We start from the raw sequence: 21,270 nt of genomic DNA on the forward strand, positions 1-21,270 counted from the left end.
TCATCCCTGCTGCACAATTTCTCTTTACTTTCTTTCAAGGGACCAAAGGCTCCCACCCCACAGTGAAGCTCACAGTGAAAACTCCCTTCTTTTGACAGGTAAGCACAAGACGTGAAGAGCAGCGAGAGGGCCCAGCAGCTGCCTGGTGACCATCGTGTGTGGATGAGCCTCCACTGTTTTCAAAGACGCTGTTGTAGGAACCTTCATTAACGCAGCCTGCTTCATTCTGCCACAGCCATACATCATGGGCTGCATGAAGTCAAAGCAAACGTTCCCATTTCCTACCACGTTAGACGTTGACAGGCTATATGAAAGCGAAGAAGCCTTTGTGCAAGACGACAGCTGTCAATATACAGTCCCTTCTCCAAGGCAACCTCAAGTCCAGGAGGAAGTGAAACCGCCCCCAGGACCCAGTACTGTGGTCCTTGAATTTGCAGAACGTCTGTCCAAGGAAATTGTGCAGGATGCCTTGCAGCAGTGGGCATGTGAAAACATCAAGTACTACGACATTCCATTCATCGAGAGCGAGGGTTCTGACACCGCCATTGGGTGATGACACTTTGCTGTGCTCTGGGTGTAGTCGGTGCTAGTTTAAAATACATGAAATAAGTTTTAAAACTCCAAATGGATGTAAAACCATGTCTGTGATATTATTATTAGTGTAGGTGTGCTTATGACGAAATATAATTTTAAGCAGTTCTGCTATGTTAGCATCAATGTATATCTGCTTGATCTCAAAGTTTGGTCATAGAAGGTCTGGACAGAGGTCCTATGCCACACCATTAGCTGTCTGTCACACCATGCTCTTGGTGAGGCAGTAATGACATCACCAAAGAAAATGCTGACTAAAAAGCAGCCAAGTTCCAAGTGGTTATTTTAAGGGGTTGACTTTAAAATGACTATTTGTTACTTCATACCAAAAAAAGAAAGAAAGAAAAAAAAAAGCCTCAGCAATGAATGGAACTCCAGCCATGGTAATCCATAACTTAAGCCATTTGTGTCCGGTGTTGCCCACTTCCTGCCACCTGTAACTCACCACTAGAAAGCCACAGTGAAGAGGGCTGCCTTGTTCTCAGGAGGAAGTCTATTTTTGTATATAGGAGGGGTAACTACCACCCTGAGCCTCAGGGTCATGCCACAGATGTTACTGGATGATTTAACCTTTGCAAGTTACAACCATCTTTGAAAGATAACTTATAGAAGTCATGGCAGCTGATTGTGCTGAAATAAGCCCTTTGATGCCTTCCATCTGGTAAATCTCAGAAATGAGAGAAACCTAGTCTTCAAGATGAAAATTAGAGCTTGGTGTCATGCTCACTGTGTGTAGAGCCTCTCTGCAGTGCTGGTGCAGGGGTGGAGGAATGGATGGTCTCCTAAGAGCAGAACAGAACACTCCTCTCAAAGGAAGTACCTGTGGGTTTTAGCAGTCACTTCAGCCATAAATCCTCCTCTTGGTTGGAGAATGTGTGGGTTTTAAGCAGGCATGCATGCCCGCAGAGCCTTTTTAGCCATTTATTGCGGAAGTGTTATAAATCAAGCGTTTTAAAAACTATTATAGTGTACACTTTAATTTTTAAAGAACTGGTATCATTGTGAGCTAAATAGGTTCCTGACTTTGTCCAGAGTGAGAAATACTGCCTCTAGTTTTAGTAGTAATATGCTGAAAATCAAGTCAAACAGTGTGAATCCTCCTAAGTTTTAGGAGCAGAGGGGTCATTAAAATGAGCAGCAGGCCATCTTTCCGTTTGCTTTCAGAGATCTGATTGTTCTCTTAATTTCACTAAGCGCTGGGAGTCATAGTATTCCACATGTAAATGAGCAGCTTACAGAACTGCAAGGGATCACTCTGTTGCTACGAGGCTCTGCACAGAAGGTGCAGTGCAGACCGCTTTCCATAAGTACAGTCTCTAGTTCATGGAGCACTGTAGTTTCCAATGTCGGTACTGATGATTAGGGCAAAAGCCTAAGTCCTGGTGTTTTTCACTCTTTGGTTTCTCATTGGTTGCAAGGTTTCTTGTTATTTAAAATATATAATTAAGTACATAAAATACATATGTTGGCCAGAACCTTAAGACATAGTCTACACAGGAATGTTGGGAAGTGGGTTTGCATTCTATATGAGTATTTCAACTTCAGGTTTCTTCTTTGTTTCATGTTGATTCCAAGGGTAGAGCAGGAATGCTGGCCACAGCTGCCACGCTCTCTCCACAACCACGGTGAACAGTTTTACCATGAAAGCAAGCACTGTGTCCTCGAACAAGGCTTATAGTAAGAGGTGGATAAACCGTATGTGATAAAAAGAAGTTGAACAAACTATACCACGCTGGATAGTATCAGGATATAGTTTGTCGAATGAGGCATCTTTCACAAGAAGTTAGCCTTATTTCCTGCCTTTATATTCAAATATCTGAGCCTCGTTTGAGGTTTTTCATTAGGAAGGAGAGGATGGAGAAGGAGGGACCCATAAACAGACACTGGACAGGACATGTGCCCCTGAGTGTGAGGGCAGAGGTCTCCTGCCAGCATATGACCTCAACTGCAGAAGCAGAACAGTGGGGGAATAAATGTGCCAATTCCTGATTTACTACGACTCTAAATGCCAGTGTGCTTCAGGGTTCCTCCCTGTTGTCTCCTGGCACTGTTTTCTTTTGATTACAGGCCTTTGATGCTGGAATTTCTCCCATTTTAGTTGCCTTATCCGTTCTTTACAAACTACCTATGGTTATTATCACTTAAAGCACAATTTTGAAGGAGACAGGCATGATTATCTTAAGCCCAAAGGAGTCTGTATCAAACTGTCTCATAAGCGTTAAACACAAGTGTATAGAAATAGTGTGGTGTGCACATCCTACTGAGTCACCACGAGCATCTGGTAAGATGGGACAGTATACTTCTGAATTATGTTATTTTAGAAATCAGAACTTAGACATACATAAATGATGTCAAGAAGCAGTAATGTGTATGTTATGTCTATACAAATACAGTATTTATGTTAAATGACCCAGCAAGCCATTTGTTTCTTCCTTGGAGCCATAAATACTAACTCTAAACAATTAGCTGTCACTTTAGTCACAAAACTGAAGTTTTGTTAGCAAATTCCCTTCACTGTAGGAGTTAACTCTGAAGTTGTATTTTTTCCCAAATATTTTTGTGAAAAAAAATTTTGTAACCATAATAAAAGTCAAATTGCAATTAGCTGTCAGTGCTCATTTAACTGAAGCAAATACTTGATGTGGTTCTCACCGATGCATCACACAAAGACTTGTATTCTGTATTACAAAGTGAATGAAAGAACACCTACACAGACAAGCTCTTGGGTTATTAAGGTCTAATTTAGAGCCTTTAGGAACTAAATGTAAAACATGGTCAATACCGTGGTAGTATTTAAGACACGTTCTTAATGTAATAGTCCTTTATGACAAGCAGAGCAAGAGCTAAGAACATGAAAAAGCACTACCTTCTGGGTGTGAGCGTGTGGGTGGAGGGGGTAAGGAACTTATGTGTGAGTGGGGGGAGGAAGGAACTCCTGTGTGTGTGGGGGGGGGAGGAAGGAACTCCTGTGTGTGTGGGGGAGGAAGGAACTCCTGTGTGTGTGTGGGGGGGGGGGGGGGGGGAAGAACTCCTGTGTGTGAGTGTGTGTGTCAGGGAGATAGGAACTCCTGTGTGTGTGGGGGGAGGAACTCCTGTGAGTGGGGGGGAGGAATTCCTGTGAGGGGGGAGGAACTCCCGTGAGTGGGGGGGAGGAATTTCTGTGAGGGGGGAGGAACTCCTGTGAGTGGGGGGGAGGAACTCCTGTGAGAGGGGAGGAACTCCCGTGAGTGGGGGGGAGGAATTCCTGTGAGGGGGGAGGAACTCCTGTGAGTGGGGGGGGAGAAATTCCTGTGAGGGGGGAGGAACTCCTGTGAGTGGGGGGGGAGGAATCCCTATGAGGGGGGAGGAACTCCTGTGAGTGGGGGGGAGGAACTCCTGTGAGTGGGGGGGAGGAATTCCTGTGAGGGGGGAGGAACTCCTGTGAGTGGGGGGGAGGAATTCCTGTGAGAGGGGGAGGAACTCCTGTGAGTGGGGGGGAGGAATTCCTGTGAGGGGGGAGGAACTCCTGTGAGTGTGGGGGGGGAGGAACTCCCATGAGTGGGGGGGAGGAATTCCTGTGAGGGGGGAGGAACTCCTGTGAGTGGGGGGAAGGAATTCCTGTGAGGGGGGAGGAACTCCTGTGAGGGGGGAGGAACTCCTGTGAGTGGGGGGGAGGAATCCCTGTGAGGGGGGAGGAGGGGGAGGAATTCCTGTGATGGGGGAGGAACTCCTGTGAGGGGGGAGGAACGCCTGTGAGTGGGGGGGGGAAGAACTCCTGTGAGGGGGGGAGGAATTCCTGTGGGAGAGTGGGGGGAGGGGGGAAGGAACTCCTGTGTGTGTGAGGGAGGGAGCTCCTGTGTGGGGGAGGGGAAGAAACTCCTGTGTGTGAGTGTGTGTGAGGGGGAACACCTGTGTGTGAGGGGGCAAGGAACTTGTGTGTGAGTGTGTTTGTGGGGAAGGAACTCCGGTGTGTGAGTGGGGGCGGGGGAAGGAACTCCTGTGTGTGAGCGAGGGAGGAAAGAACTCCTGTGTATGAGTTGGGGGGGGAGGTAGAGGGGGAAGGAATACCCTCTTAAGTTTTTCAGGAGCCTGGGATGAAGGAGAAATTATAACAAGTTACAAAATAAAATAAATGATTAGCTAAATGTAATGTGAAAATTATTCTGACTTAGAAACTTAAGATCTTTAGTGTGGAATTCTTTGCAGTATCTTGCATCCCTTAAAAAATGTTCTGTCAGGGCTGAAGAGATGCTCAGTATTTAGAGCCCTGGCTGCTCTTCCAGAGGACCTGGGCTCAATTGCCAGCACCCAGAAGGCAACTCAGAATCATCCTTAATTCCCAATTTGAGGGGATCCAGTGTTCTTATGGCTCTGTAGGTATACAGTATACTCATACACATGCAGGTAAAATATGCATACACATAAAAATATTTGAAAAGTTCTGCCAACTTCCAATTACTAAAGATATTTATATTTTAAACTGTGTTTAGCTTATCACATAAAGATTTGGTAAAACTTATAAAAAGCAGAGTATGTCTGTCTTAAGAGATTGTTGTATTTCTCATTTTTCCAGGTTAGTAAATACTACAAATGACAAGAATAATGATTTCATTTCTACTGGGAAGGGTGTTCTGATGAGCTGGGAAAGGCAGAGGACTACTTAGAATCCTGGAGACAGAACTTCATACACCCTTTTCATTTTTGCATGAGATTTTTCATGGTTACAAAGTAATTCTTCTGCTACACTATTGTTTTAAAATACATTTATATGCTTAAAAAAGGAAAATTTATAATGCATCAACATACCACCTCCAAATTTCAGGGTCTTTATTTTTAATAATTTCTACATAATTAGGTTAATTGGCACATAAACTACCACTGGAAGCCAAAGTTACCATTTTCATGAGTGATAAACTCAAGACTCTCTGGAACTCTTTAGAATTTTTCATCTTTTAGACCAGGGACCAGCAAAGCACTTTTGATGAAAATCACTGTAGAGAGCTGAGGTGCTATGGGTCATGTGCCACGGCCACTCCAGGCAGCCACAGATAAGAAATGCTGCTACGCTGAAGTATCTTTCTATAAAGCATTGGTGTTAGAACTTCAGGTCACTTTCAAATCATGAAAAGTTATAAACTGTTATTTAAACTTCAGGCAAGCACTGGATCATGAAACATTAGTCTTTTCATTTCTTCCCCAATCATTTAAAACTGAGGAAAGCATCTTCAGCTTGCAGGCTGGATAGAAATGCAGCAAGATGCCAGGCCTGGCCTCTGTGCTATAGATTTGCTGACCCCTCCTCCAAAGTAAACCTTAGGGGTCTGACCACCTCAGAATTTCAAATCATTGCTTCCCAGAGATTTAAAATAACCTTTCAAATCTTCATCGGTAACGTCTTTTAGATTGGATGGTTTCCACTTTGGACTCTGGTCTTTGTCAATGAGAACTGTCAAAAAGAAGGTAGAGAGACATTAGCACTTTTTTCTGCTATTATGAGATTTAATTACTGAACTGACAACTGTGTTTTACTAGGTACTTTTTTCTATACCACATTTTTATGCGAGGTTTATGCTTTTACTAAAACACAGTGAACTAATATGGCAGCCTATATATTCCTCTTCTGTCCTTAGGCAAAACTATAAATGAAATTTCCATGCTACAGACAGCTGAACTCAGCATTGTTGCAGGTGAGAGGGAGGCCAGGGTGGGCAGAGGACTCAGGTTTCTAACCAGGCTGTGAGAGGAAAATTAAGGTAGAGGAATGGAGATTTCATTCCTAATTAAATATAGATATTGCTCTTCTACCAAATCCTCTACTTCTTACAGCTTTGAATAATTAAGACAAAACAAAACAACACAATCAGACCATCAGATAATCACCAAATCTACTCCCACTTCAGTACAGACATCACTTTGGGTAGCCGAAACATATCCCCTGAGGATTCTAAGTGTGAGGCCATCTGTAAGTGCTTAAAACATAAAAAGAATGTGGAACATGGCAGGTCCAGATAATGCTCCCTCCTGGTCAGCCCAGAGCTGAGATATAGGAGGGCCACACTCCCTGCTGGGACAGCATACAAAGACCCTAGACCAAAATGTGTCCCAAGCTGGCTCTCTGAGGAAACATATCAGAGCTGCCCTAGAAACAAGCCCCAGGAGATGTCCTGGGCATGCCTCCTGCAATTGGCATACCCTTGGTTTAAAACCCAGAGTTCTGAGGTGGGAGGACACACTCCCCGTTTCTCCCTCCACAGCTCCCTGTCTTTTTCTTTCTTTTATCATTAAGTTTCTTTTATCATTTAGTTTAGTGAATTAAAATCTAGCTCATCGACTCTCAACTGTCTTTAATTTAACCAAGTTGCGCTCAGCTATCTGGGACTTTCTGAAGGCGGAGCGCCGCCCCCCCACCCCCCACCCCCCGGAAGAAATGCAGACTTCCAGCCCTTTGTCTTAGCTAAGTGCTGACTGCTCTGCAGGAGGCTCGGGGATTGGACCAGAAAACTTTTTTGCCTATAGAGGTGGCCTCCTGTGTGACTGGCTCTCAGGACAAAGCCTTCCTCAGCCAGCCTCTCAAGGTGGAAGAAAACTCTGTGAGCAGATTCTCAGGCAGCCTCCCTGAGAAAGACCCCACAAGAGAACGGCTAGTGTCTGGTGCCGGTGCACTACAGGTGTGCACATGCTATTCCGGAGCCTAGATGGAGCGTATGCAGGAGCTCCACACTGCTCCTCACAAGTACTTGCCAATCTTTAATTGCAAACAGTTTTTAAAAAATGGTTAAGGTAGCAAATCTCAGCCGTGCCTAACATGTATAACTTTAAAGAAGGGTGGGAGAGAGGAGGTGGGGAGAGGAGAGAGGAGAGGGGGTAGGAGGGGGAGGAGGAGGAAGAAGAAGAAGAAAAGAAGAAGAAAGAAGAAAAGAAAGATAGAAGGAAAAGGAGAGGAGAGAGCGAATTTGCTTGGTTGTTGTTTGGTGTTGTCAATACAGGAATTAAGCCTCGGGCCTCATGCATCTTGAGTAAGCATTCTGTCATTAGGCTATATTCCCAGCCTTAAATATTAAGCACTAAGTCTAGAGTTGGAACAGCAGTCTGGGAACCAAGGAAGAAGGTTGCCCTGTTGCATAGAGAAAGATTTACGCACAATTAAACGTAGACATGGGTGAGGTGTTTATATTCGGTTTTATTTTCAGATAGCCGGGATAACAGCTGTATAGCCAGCTTTCTGCAGGAGGCCACATGTCTGACTGTCTCCTGTGGGATTCTGAAGTAGATCAGAAGTGGCTGTGAACCCTTCCAACCTAAAGCTTCTATTTCTTAGCCAGTGCCAATCAAGTCTCATCTTAGGACATCCTTTCCACAGGAGCGCTTTCCCTTCACTGTCTACCTCCTTGGGATTCTATTGAAGCACACAGGAGAGAACATGAAGCAAATCTATGTTCCTGCAAGACAGAAAGTGCTGCAGGAGCAGAGAGCTTCTAACGCTTAGCTCTGTTAACCTGGTTCATTTTTATCTTCTGTAACCAGAAAGTTCATCCTAGATGTTAAGAGTAAGAATGTTTTAACAACCATCTCCCTAATTTGCTAACTTATTTTATCTAATTTGCTGACACATTTTTATAGTTAGTAAATTGCAGCAAGAACACTAAACAGTTTTACCCAGAACAGATGTTACTTTCTGAATAAAAGTCTGTGCTAAAACAGGCAACATTTTTTGTCCCTGGGCAGGGTGTGGGAAGTAGCTTGAGACAGGCCTGGTGCTGCATACCACTGATCAGTGCTCAGAAAGGTAAGACAGGAGGGCGGCAGATTTGAGACCAGCCTGGCCTACACAGGCTTGTCTCATGATAAAAGTTCTTTTTCAATTTTAAAGGAAAAGTAGCTTGATAAGTAACTGTTTTGCGTTTGTTGTTGCTGTTGTTATTATTGTAAGTAGTTTTTCTTCTTCTTTTGGAGACAGGGTCTCTATTTTGTGGCTCTGACTAGCCCAGAAAATAGGAAGTAGACCAAACCGGTCTGGAACTCAGAGAGATGCACATGCCTCAGTCTCCCGAGTGCTGGGACTAAAGGTGCGAAGCACCACAGCAGACAGACACTTGCTTTGGGACTCGACATTCTGATGTTGGCTAACTTCAACTCCTTTTTCCTTAAGTTACTGAAAATACCTTGTACTTGCAAGAGGACCATCATAATAGTTAGCGAACACTTAAGTAACAGCTCTTAGGTCCCCTGAGAGCAGAGACCACAGCTCTGATCTGCATGCAGTGACAGCCCATAGAAATTAGTAGGAAAGATGCACACTGTTTTAATCATACAGCCACCTGCTTGGACTCAACTCCATGAGTCTCCCAAAATGACCTGCACCCTATGTTAATGTTGCACTAAGAGAATTCTACAAAATCTCAGGATGTAGAAAATAATATTTTCCTTGAGAAATTTCTGGGGTTAGAGAGCATATAGGTCAGTGGTAGAGCAGTAGCAGAGGGAGGGGAGAGAGAGGAGAAGAGGAAGGTGGAGGAGGAGGAGGACAACGGAGGGAAGGAGGAGAGGAGAGAGAGAAGCGTACTTGATTAAAATGATTACTAGAAACAAGAAAACTGGCCAGGCTGGGAGGCAGAGGCAGAGAAAGAGACATGCAAAGTTTATACAGAAGAAAAGAACTAATTTTATATAAACATATCAACTATACATAAAAGGAATGGTTACAAAACAAGATAAGCTTTCTGTAAATGTGCTGCCCTGGGATGAGCGAGAACAGGCAGTTTAATGTCCTGTGTCCTCTCGCAGTGGTGCCCACTGCCTGCACACCAAGGAGCTGGGGGTGGGCTCAGATACCGCCCAGTCAGCCCAGAACAGTACAAAGGAAGGAGGAATTGCTGAGGGCTTTCTGGTTAAGATTCAGTACACCTTTCAAAAGCAGCAGGGCATGTTTACAGATTACAAACCCTGTGAGCAGAAGGGCAGGGTCTGGCACACGCATGAGAGAATAGTGCCAAGACGTGCATGTGAAACGCCTTCCCATATGTTTTAGACATGTGCACACGCACGCATGCATGCACACATAGCAATTCTAAAAGTTTAATTTTCACTAAAAGAGCCACTGAAGTTGACTGGGTGCACTCACAAATCTTCTTCTCTGACAGGAAGAAAGAAGTACAGAGACCTGTCACTTACCAGCTCTAACGCCCTCGTGAAAGTCATGAGCTTCCTGAAAGAAAGTGAAGAGTGACTGAAGGGGTTCAGGGGCCCCTGGTTCCTCTGCTCTTTCTCTTCCACCTCGTCTCACTCCTATGACAACAACCTTGACCGCCCCACTAGGACTGGACCCCTCCAAATAGCTCACTTCAGACCACCTCCCAACTTTACTGGCTCCAACAAGCCCCCTGAGACAGCATACCTTTGCTTCTCCTCAGCTTGCTGTACCCTGTGACCCGCCTCCCTCTGCACACCCCCCCCCCCCCCCCCCCGTGTTGCCTTTATGTTGTTTTTTATCCAGCCCAAGCTCTTGAAGGCACAGAGATGGCCACTAGCTTTGGAAAATGTCCTCAACCCTCAAACATGGTTTCATTGTTGGAGGCTGCGGGACTAAGTGGCTGAGTACATGCAGTTCAAATGCTTGGCACTACTGCACAGTGACTGTGGCCTTGGCATGCAGTTTCCTTTATGACATGGCCACATCAATTCCTCATGAAATGATCTGAACCTCTTTGCTAAGGGCACAGTGGCACACTAAGTGTTCAGTGAATGCTGCTGTTAGCAACCTACTATCTTTTTTCTCTTTGGATAATTCCATCCTTCAGGACCGTGTTCTAATATCTTCCATATTACAAGTGAACCTCACAGCCCTTGACTGTTTTTTGGAAGAAAGGCTGTATACACGCATTATCTTCACTGCTTCACAGCTCGTCTGTTTCATCTCACCCCCAGTTTATGGTGCTCTAACTTCTGCCTCTGCCACTCAAGAAGGCTTGCCAAAACCCACTCAATGATTAGCAACTTTTCTCTTATTATTTCCTTGTTTCTCATATATTTGGGTTATGCTATATTTTCATTTTCATTCAATTTTAGTAATTTATTTCCTTAGTGACCCAACAATTATTCAATAATATCCAAGACCCTGTATATTTTCTGTCACAGTTGATATTTAGCTTTATTCCATGTGGCCAGAAAAAAAATACAAGGAGCTACTCCAATTTTATTTTTTGAGACTTGCATTGTTTTACAAAATGTGGCCTATTTGGGGGGAAATTCCATAGGCTACTGAAAAGATTGTGTACTCTCTGGTGTGTGGGTTCAATATTCTGCAGATAACAGGTCCATTTGATGTTGGTTAGTGCCGGTATTTTTTGGTTTATTTTTAGATGTGTCTTTTGGTGAAAGTTGGCTACTGAAGTTACTTACTATTAATGTGTTAGGGGTAGTCATTGGCTTTATGTCTAGTCATATTTATTTTTATGAAATTAGGTGCAGCAAGTTTGTTGTATATATGCTTACAGCTATACTGTCTTCTCAGTGGATTGTTCCCGTATCAGTATGGTGTGACCTTTGTAGCTTCTGATTAGAAGTCTCTTATGTAGGATATATGAACAGCTTTTCCTGTTGCTTCCTCATTCTGTTTGCTTGGAATGGATCTCTGTGGCCATTCATTCTTCTCAACCCTAATGTTGTCTCTATCTTTTGTGGTGATGTATGTTTCTTGGAAGCAGCACAATGCTGGTCCTGTTTTATAAATACAGTCTGCTCACCTATGTCTTTGACTGCAGAGCTGAGATCACTGATGCTCAGCTACTGTTGATGTGTGTGCACTGACTCCTGTCATGTAATCACTGACCTAACAGCATTTGTTTCCCCTATCACCTCTTGGCTGTGATTATTTTTCTCTTCAGTGTGAAGTAGTGCTTCCAGAGTCCTCTGAAGAAGGGCTGCCTTGGTCATAAACTACTTTCACCTGCTTTTATTGCGGGACTTTTTCTTTTGTCCTCCATTATGAAAGACTGACTTGGTGGGTAAAACAGTGTGGACTGACATCTGTGTTCTATCACTGGTATGCGCCTGCCTGTTAAAGACTGCACTATCAACTAAGCTGTTATTCCGATAACCCACCTTTCTGTGTGACTTGGTCTTTCACTCCTGCAGCTCTCACTACACTTTCTATGTTTTGGCTGGCATATGGTATATTTTGGGGGGTGTATTTGTGTTCTGTATGCCTCTTTCACCTAGACGGCATCTCCCTAGATTTGGGAATTTTTCTTTTGTGATTTTATTGAACATATTTTCTATGTCTTTGATCTCCCTTCTTCTTTGATGCCAATAATTCATAAATTTGGCCCACGGATCCTGCATATTTCCCATGATTTTTTTAAAAGACTGGCTATTTTCTTTGACTAAGTGACCCAATTCCTCTACCTTTTCTTCAAGTCTTGACAATTTGTCTTCCATCTGCTTATTCTATTCTGAATTTTTTTCTATATAAAATGCTTACCATACATGCTTGAGTTAGTCGATACTCCATAGTCAGCACCTCTTGCAAGGTCTTTGCAGAGCCCTCTATGAGCTGCCTTAGTGTGATCTTTAGGGATGTTGGAGACATCTTATTAATTACCTGAGGGGGGAAAATATTATTACCCAACTGTCCTTTTGCTATATATAATAAGTGAGGTAAGGTTCTGTGTAAGCTGTATTAAAACCTGCACTGTAGAACTTCTTTCATGTTCTAAAGACTCAGAAAAATATGCCTTACTTTAGCCCTGCCAAAGCAGGAAAAAGTGTTCTAACCTACCCCAAAAGTAACACAGATCACTCTATGAATGGAATAAACTCATAGCAATCAAATACACCCACATTTTGAGTTTGTCTAGCATTAGCTAAGTAGAGACTACACTTAAGCAAAATATACATTTTATCTCAGGAACAACCCTCAAAAATGTCAAGGTAGGAACAACCTCTCCATAATCTGGGCATGAAAAACAGCTCCTACAACTACCTCTCCTTAATATCAATTAAAAAATAAGAGTACCATACTGACCCTTCAACTACACTGCCCTGTTTTGCATTTAAAGAGCCTATCATTAGTGTTCCAAGTCACACTATGACTGTGACCACTGGCTGATACATGAGGCCATCACATACCTGCAATCTTTTTTATAACTGCCCATACAGTTTTCAGGTTGATTATTGACTAAGTGGCTGAAAGGTTTATACTGAGTTCAAGGAATTCACATTTTAAAATTTGTATTTTTCTTTTTAAAATATTATTTTTTCAGATTTGTATATGAGTATTACTTGATTATAATGTACCTGCTATCTTCTTATCCCCCTTCCCTGCTAAACAAACTACAAATCTCCTTGCTATGTTCATGATGTTTTTATGGGTGCTTAATTAGGGCTGCCTGCATGCAGAACACTGCAGGGGGTGGGTGGTATCCTGAGCAAATCACTGAGGAATTGACTCTCCCTTCTCCAGGACTTAAGGACTGATACCTCTTCAAGGAGTGGTGGGGCTTCAGGAGCTCCTCCCCAGCCCATGAGAGAACAGTGATGGGTGCAGTCTTGCCCAGGTTTTGTTCAGGTAGGAGGTTCTGTGTTCTTTGGAACACCCTCACGTCTGGAACACCATGCACAGTCAAGGAACAGAGTAGAGGGACAGTGCCTCGCTTAGCACTTGCTGGAGCTTAAAGTGTGGCTGCTATGCAGGAAAAAGTTTGGGAGACATCAGCAGCCTACCTACAGCCATAGTGCTGGTGGAGAAAGGACAATGGTAAGAGGCCTTATGAAGCTGCATCTTTGAGGGGATATTTTTCTGAGCTAGGGCCTTCAGGATATTATCCCATGTTCTGGTCCTGACATCAGTTCTGCTCCAGGTTCTTGCTTGATGGTTGCAAGCAATGAGGCTGATGACACTATTACAACAACCTGGCCCATATGCCACTCTTGGTGGGTATACAATGGGACAATTTTGCTGACATTCCTTGTCTTTTCTTTAATGGGAGCATACCCACATTATCTCAGGTAAGCACTTGAAAGGACATCACTATGCTAAAGTCACCTTTGCAGCAGCCATGAGGTGTGCAAGCCAACACTCAAGTCGCAGCAGTTACTACAGATCACTGCTCACACGCTGCATTTTCAGTTTCATAAATTGGAAAAAGAATTTTTCTCTTTTTTTACATCCTCTGTTGGCTACCAGTCAATAAAAAAGACTACTTAAAGCCCCATTTGCTCATGCTTGTAACATCCCTAGAAAAAATAGAAGAAAGTGTCATTTAAGAAGCTTGCTAACCTGATGTTTTGTGGCCTGTTAACTACTGAATGGGGCCTGCAACAGAAGACCATACTTAGAGGAGTATAAGTGCTGGGTACTGAACCTAGGTCCTCTGGGAGAGCAACAAGTGCTCTTAACTGCTGAGCCATCTCTCCAGCCTGTCAAGGGAGAGGTTATTAATCAGATTTCCCTCAGAAAACTAGGGAAATGCTTTAACATGTTTAACCCCACTTCCTGAGGGGTGGTAAGATCATTTCCTGGATGAGGAAGCTGGGCCCTGATGTGAACTAGTCCAGGTAAAAGTTGAAAGGCAAACGCAAGGTTTCCAGCTCCGAAGCTCACTTCCTTCTTCTGTGCCAAAGAAAAGTCTAGGGAAAATGACGGGGAGGGAGACGCCATACTTTGTATTAAATAGAAGTGACTAAAATTTCTCTGTAAATGTTGCCCCTAAGGAGGAACACGGCCATAGTTTAAGAAGGGCCAATGGTAAAGCTTTAAATTTCTTCTTAGCATTTAAGCTGCTCTCCTACTACCTCCCTCCTGGCCTCGCACTCATGCCGCTGGATTAGATGACTGAGTAAAGCAATGACTACCCACTGTCAGGAGAAATGTGTGCCCCATCAAGAGCGTGGATATGACAAACAGTGGACCATGGCTGGACTGGGACTCTTTGTGAGAGTCCTTGGGCTCAGACACCTTCAGCCCTTCAAACTGACTCCCCAGCTTTCAGGGCTTCAAACTATACCAGCGTGTCTTCTGTTCCCCAGCTTACAGACTTTAAGGTTTACTAGCCTCCATAGTTACTTGAGCCAGGGCCACGTAATAAATATCTTTCTAGGTACTAAATAGTTAATTATTCATACTCATCTTCTGTCTATCCACAGTTCTGCTTCTCTGAAGACACCAACTCATACAGAGCTTTGATTGTTTAGAACACATGCATAATTAGATAGGTTTCACTTTAAATGCACAAAAAATATAATGCACATAATAATATCACTGAGTAGAGACAATGATCAGGAAATGAGAGATTAAAAAACTAATTAAAAGAAATAAATAACTTGTCTCTAAGTTGAAAAACGGTATGAATTCAAGCCCTGCTTTTCACTTTCTGAGGCAGGGACTCACTAAGTTGCATGCCTCAGCCTTGAACGTCTCCTGCTTCAGCTTCCTGAATAGCTTTGATTACAGGCCTGTGCATCCAGGCCAGGGCACCAAAGGAATGGTAGCGGATAAACGTCCACAGGCAATTCTGCTGTCCTCTGAAGAAAGCCCAGGACATATTTCAAATCTAATAATATAAGGTAAACTTTCTAATTTTCCAAGAAAACTGATGTCACTATTTTAAAATGATTTCTTTGAATGCTAAAATATGCTATCCAGGGAGAAGTATAAATAAGTTGGAGACAGTGACGCCCCTATAGATTTTACATTATATGAGTCTGGAGGGGAAGGATAAGTTATTTGTTCATATGATACTTTAACTTGAATAGCCATTGCTTCAAAAATATCTACAAAAATTAAAAAAAAAAAAAAAAGGAATTTCAAGTAAACCCTAAACAAATACCAGTAAGTCAGACTCAGTAGTGCACAGGACACACAGTAGGTCAGACTCAGCGGTGCACAGCACACACAGTAAGTCAGACTCAGTAGTATGCAGCACACACAGTAGGTCAGACTCAGCGGTGCACAGCACATACAGTAAGTCAGACTCAGCAGTGCACAGCACACACAGTAGGTCAGACTCAGTAGTGTACAGTGCACACAGTAAGTCAGACTCAGCAGTGCACAGCACACACAGTAGGTCAGACTCAGTAGTGTACAGTGCACACAGTAAGTCAGACTCAGTGGTGCACAGCACACACAGTAAGTCAGAATCAGTAGTGCACAGCACACACAGTAAGTCAGACTCAGTGGTGCACAGCACATACAGTAAGTCAGACTCAGTGGTGCACAGCACACACAGTAGGTCAGACTCAGTAGTGCACAGTGCACACAGTAGGTCAGACTCAGTGGTGCACAGCACACACAGTAAGTCAGACTCAGTAGTGCACAGCACATACAGTAGGTCAGACTCAGTAGTGTACAGTGCACACAGTAAGTCAGACTCAGTGGTGCACAGCACACACAGTAGGTCAGACTCAGTAGTACACAGCACATACAGTAGGTCAGAATCAGTGGTGCACAGCACACACAGTAGGTCAGACTCAGTAGTGCACAGCACATACAGTAAGTCAGACTCAGTGGTGCACAGCACACACAGTAAGTCAGACTCAGTAGTGCACAGCACACACAGTAGGTCAGAATCAGTGGTGCACAGCACATACAGTAAGTCAGACTCAGTGGTGCACAGCACACACAGTAGGTCAGACTCAGTAGTGCACAGCACATACAGTAAGTCAGACTCAGTGGTGCACAGCACACACAGTAAGTCAGACTCAGTAGTGCACAGCACACACAGTAGGTCAGAATCAGTGGTGCACAGCACATACAGTAAGTCAGACTCAGTGGTGCACAGCACACACAGTAGGTCAGACTCAGCAGTGCACAGTGCACACAGTAGGTCAGACTCAGTAGTGCACAGCACACACAGTAGCACACCATGACCAAGTGAGGCTTCATTTCTGAGATGCTAAGTTGTCTCAAAAGCCAATCACTGTTTCAGAAACAAACCCATTTCTATACTATCATTTCATTTTGGACAACAGACACTGATGCAATCCAAGAAATTCTTCTGAACAATTTATGGTCAATAATTTTAAAACAAGATGAGAAAAGCAACTGTAAAAATTTCACCATATATAAGAAAGCACTGTAAAAGACAATGTCTTAGTTATTGTTTTATTACTGTGGTAATACATCATAACCAAGGCAACTTATAAAAGAAAGCATTTAGTTTGGGGCTCGTTATAGTAAATAAAAATGGCTAATAATGTTTATTATTAGAAGCCTATATTTATTACAGCAGTTTGATTTAACCTGCTGTCAAACAATAAAAGACACAGACACCTGATAGAATTTTAAACAAACCTATTTTGGGGGGCTGGGCAGATATAAACCCCTTAAGCTACCTTGCTACCTTCCAGCCCCACATCCCAGGCCATTTGCCTTAATCATTCCTGTCTGGGCTGCTTCCCATCCATAATTCCATAAATAGTTGCTCATGTTTTTTATCTGGGCTGGTTCTCTCCAATGCCACTTCAGAGTACATTTCTCTTGGTCACATGGTTCCCTCCCCTGTAACCCATGGTGGTCCTGCTTCCTTCTTCTCCCCTTCCACTGTTACCAGTCACGTGTAGAAAGTCCAGAGCATTGCTAACTCTGAGAAACACTACTGAAAATTCAGTGATGACAGGAAACGGAGGCTTACTACCTTAAATACGCCACTCCTTTATTAAGCCACTTGGATTATTTATAGGTCAAATCAGGACTGTAATATATCATCTCCCAGTGACTACTCTTCAGCGGCCCATCCCTTCTACTTTATTATGTTTCTGCATGCTTCTGCCATAATACAAAGGGACATTGGAAATGGAATATGATACCAATGTCCTTCTCTGTTACATGCTAAGGACATAAAACCTGCTTCGTGTGGTTCTCAGAAGCCATCAGGCACGCGTGGCATTGGGTTTAGTTAAGGTTTAACGAAATCCTCTCAGAGCCTTAATAGGACACCCCCATAGACTACTAACAACACTGAGCTAGGCTTCTCTGTCACAAGGTGTCCACGTTTGGGTTGGACAGCAAGTATCCAGGCATTACCTTTATCTGTTCTAAGGCAAAAGGTGAACCATCCTGCTGTAAGTTTTCAATAATCTGTTCCACAGTATTGGCTGAAAAACAACTAAAAAATAAATAAATAAAAACATTTTTAAAAAGAAGAAAAGAAAGAGAGAGAGATTCACCACTGCATAAGTAATTTCTTATTTCCAAGTCACCAGTGAGCTCGAGTCCTGGCTTTCCCCAAGCTCCCATTTCGATAAGACTTTTTAATGTGCTTTGCAAGGGAGGAAATGCACACCACTTCCTGGGTCAGGGCATTTGCCGCCTACCCCTGCTAGTGCAAAATAAAACCTAATCCTGACTTCCCGTTTCCTTTCATGCATTGCTGATACTGACATGTCTCAACTGCAAAAACCTGATGTTTCAGAACAGAGACCACAGCAATATCTCCCAGTCATTTTCTTTCTGTTCTTTCCTTAGGCCAGCCAGCTGGGTTCTGAGATCACAGCACAAAGCCTTTTGCCTACTGGCTTAATAATATCTTCTGGGAAGATAACATTGTGAAAACAAAAAGAAATCAATTCAATTATCATCTTCTGGCCTTTCTTCTCATCTTTAGAAAGATGTGAGCAATGGGAGAGAACTGCAATGACTATTTAGTTCCTCTCGGAAGGGTAGAGTTCCTTTCAAAGGTAAATGCAAATGAAAGTATACAGAATGTGAACACTGTCAAATGATATCATCACAGTGAGAGTAAACTGACCGAAGACAGCCTTCCACAGACTTCCATAGCCTTCCACAGCCTTCCCAAAGGAGCCGCACAGCCAGGACATCTAGTCAAGTACCTGTTTATTCTGTCCATGTGTTCGTCAAATATGATAGATTTCTTCTGATCCATCTTGGACTGTTTGAAAAGAAGTAATTTGAAGTGATTCAAATGCTTTAAAAATCCTGTAAAAATTCATCCTGTTTAATGATACATTTTATGACAGATTATCACTTTCAGTCAAATTACATTTAACACTCTTTTGAGGGGGTGGATTTTCAAGACAAGGGTTGTCTGTGTAGCCCTGGCTGTCCTGGAACTCTCTCTGTAGACGAGGCTGGCCTCGAACTCACAGAGATCCACCTGCCTCTGCCTTCCAAGTGCTAGGATTAAAGGTGTGCATCACCGCACCCAGCACATCTAACACTCTTACTGTATGTTCAAAATTCACACAATCTGAACTCCAGATAAGCTCCTGAAAATGTCAAAGGCAAACTTTTATTTAATTTTTTATCCTCTAAATGTTTTTATGACTCTAAAGGGAAGGGTCTAGAACCTAAGACCTCAGAAACAGCCTGTCAAATCTCTACCTGTGGTAGAAATCACCACTGCCAGGCTGGTATCCCTGCAGCTCCACCTTGAGGGAGAGAAAACTACCCCAGGAAGCCATCTATGGTGCTAGACTGCCAAGAGCCACTCTATTAAAGGAGCTCATTAGGCATGTGGGGTTTCTCAGAGGTGATATGGTATTTTGCAATGTCTGTACCATGATGCACCCCCAGAATTTGCTTCCAGCCTTTGACAGGATGTTAAGAACTATTGATTTGGGGAAGTTCAGTAGGCATGAGACTCTCTGGAAGGGATCGGTATTTTCTAAGGTCTGTACTGTGATACACCTCAGAATTTTTTCCAACCTCTGACAACCCCATCATTTGTGCACTGCTGCATCTCTATAAAATCTGACATTGGTGTGAACCATCACTTTCTGGGTATTTTCCCGCTCTGATTGAACTAACTTCCTATGGGATCTTGTTGAAGAGGTACTGCTGTTCAGATGAATTAATTCCTGATTTGATTAAAACAATCTTAAACATTAAATTGTTTTAGATCACCTAAAACAATTTTAGAAAGTTTATGGCTACAATAAATACCTTTGTGGACCTCCAGATGCCTCAGTAGGTGACAGCCTTGAGGCAGGCTGTGGCCTCAGACAAGCCTTCAAGTTAGATGGCACCATGAATCCCAGTATGCACCATAAATATAGGCAAGCTGGTTTAAACTTCCCACAAACCCAAAATATAATGGGGCTACCTAGAAATGTCTAAATTAAGTACAAACCTTAAGGTCCAAACATACAAACTGTTCTGTTATAATTCCTTATACCTTGTCACTTTATGACATTATATGCTATCATTTTAATTTTACTCTGTTTCTTAGAATGAAAGACAGATAAAATTATTGTCCTGAACTCACTATGAACTAAGAGATACCTTGAAAATATGTGTCCAGGTCAGTCCTAATTGAAAAGCCATATATTCCTGTACCTTTTAGAGCTGGTCACCCTTCAGGTCTTGTCAGCCTTTGTCACTCTGAACTCAATATGAACTTACATAATGGATGCATAGATGAGAAATGGTTAGTTTTAATGAAAGCACATGTAGCCTGTTGTATTTTAGAACTAATCCCTTTTTGTGATTAACTGCCTTTTTGATTATGAGGTAATTCCTTTTTCTCAGAAGTATAAATACTGTAACAAGACAAGAAAAGGTGTTGAAGATTTTTAATGTCATCTACCTTTTCCTCTTGACCGCTTGTGGAGTGGAATATTTTCTATCTCTCTCTTATTTCTTATTTCCCTGTATATTCACAAATAAGCCAACAGACTCAGGGTCTGGCTAGCAGGCCAGAGTTTACATTAGTCCTGGAGCTCTCTGTGGCAACCTGCTCCTGTGCAGCAGCTCTCTGTGGCAGCCTGCCCCTGTGAAGGAGCTCTCTGTGGCAGCCTGCTCCTGTGCAGCAGCTCTCTGTGGCACCCTGCCCCTGTGCAGCAGCTCTCTGTGGCACCCTGCCCCTGTGCAGCAGCTCTCTGTGGCACCCTGCCCCTGTGAAGCAGCTCTCTGTGGCAGCCTGCTCCTGTGCAACAGCTCTCTGTGGCAGCCTGCTCCTGTGCAGCAGCTCTCTGTGGCACCCTGCCCCTGTGAAGCAGCTCTCTGTGGCAGCCTGCTCCTGTGCAACAGCTCTCTGTGGCAGCCTGCTCCTGTGCAGCAGCTCTCTGTGGCACCCTGCCCCTGTGAAGCAGCTCTCTGTGGCAGCCTGCTCCTGTGCAGCAGCGCTCTGTGGCAGCCTGCCCCTGTGCAGCAGCTCTCTGTGGCAGCCTGCCCCTGTGCAGCAGCTCTCTGTGGCAGCCTGCCCCTGTGCAGCAGCTCTCTGTGGCAGCCTGCCCCTGTGCAGCAGCTCTTTGTGGCAGCCCCCTGTGCAGCAGCTCTCTGTGGCAGCCTGCCCCTGTGCAGCAGCGCTCTGTGGCAGCCTGCCCCTGTGCAGGAATGCTCTGTGGCAGCCTGCCCCTGTGCAGCAGCTCACTGTGGCAGCCTGCCCCTGTGCAGCAGCTCTCTGTGGCAGCCTGCCCCTGTGAAGGAGCTCTCTGTGGCAGCCTGCTCCTGTGCAGCAGCTCTCTGTGGCAGCCTGCCCCTGTGCAGGAGCTCTCTGTGGCAGCCTGCTCCTGTGCAGGAGCGCTCTGTGGCAGCCTGCCCCTGTGCAGCAGCTCTCTGTGGCAGCCTGCCCCTGTGCAGCAGCTCTCTGTGGCAGCCTGCCCCTGTGCAGCAGCGCTCTGTGGCAGCCTGCCCCTGTGCAGCAGCTCTCTGTGGCAGCCTGCTCCTGTGCAGAAGCGGATCTCAGATCAAAGAGCCCTTTTATAATCCCTTGTAGCTTTTGGCCACAAGCCATTTTTACAGCC

The 21,270-nt window shown here is 44.0% G+C and overlaps 2 protein-coding genes and 1 long non-coding RNA gene across 5 annotated transcripts in view; 2 read left to right on the top strand and 1 right to left on the bottom strand.

Moving 5' to 3' along the window:
• Positions 1–224: 224 nt before the first annotated feature.
• On the top strand, positions 225–661 carry C12H2orf88 (chromosome 12 C2orf88 homolog). The gene has a single exon (XM_051153698.1). It carries the CDS (start codon positions 245–247, stop codon positions 551–553), a length of 309 nt encoding a protein of 102 aa, XP_051009655.1. The 5' UTR covers positions 225–244; the 3' UTR covers positions 554–661.
• Positions 662–5,800: 5,139 nt separating this feature from the next.
• The window catches only part of Hibch (3-hydroxyisobutyryl-CoA hydrolase), a 66,717-nt gene continuing 51,247 nt past the window's right edge, over positions 5,801–21,270 (bottom strand). The window contains exons 10-14 of one of the 3 annotated variants that reach the window (XM_051153784.1): positions 18,397–18,455; positions 17,591–17,672; positions 12,050–12,136; positions 9,742–9,775; positions 5,801–6,016 (exon numbers count right to left, since the gene is read on the bottom strand). In XM_051153784.1, coding sequence (XP_051009741.1) covers positions 5,901–6,016; positions 9,742–9,775; positions 12,050–12,136; positions 17,591–17,672; positions 18,397–18,455 — 378 coding nt within the window. In that variant the 3' untranslated portion in view covers positions 5,801–5,900. Of the gene's footprint in view, positions 6,017–9,741; positions 9,776–12,049; positions 12,170–14,931; positions 15,340–17,590; positions 17,673–18,396; positions 18,456–21,270 lie in introns of those variants that run through there. The other 2 variants (XM_051153783.1, XM_051153785.1) reach the window with 2 other exon arrangements.
• On the top strand, positions 15,652–16,424 carry LOC127196246 (uncharacterized). Its single transcript, XR_007831461.1, has 3 exons — positions 15,652–15,731; positions 16,029–16,127; positions 16,392–16,424. It is a non-coding gene; the product is annotated as an uncharacterized LOC127196246 (long non-coding RNA).

Source organism: Acomys russatus, chromosome 12, assembly GCF_903995435.1.
Source record: "Acomys russatus chromosome 12, mAcoRus1.1, whole genome shotgun sequence".
In the NCBI taxonomy this organism is placed as follows: Eukaryota; Metazoa; Chordata; class Mammalia; order Rodentia; family Muridae; genus Acomys; species Acomys russatus.

Bases quoted from the DNA above. Each gene is read 5' to 3' on its own strand.
- C12H2orf88 (XM_051153698.1), top strand. From the start codon at position 245: ATGGGCTGCATGAAGTCAAAGCAAACGTTCCCATTTCCTACCACGTTA.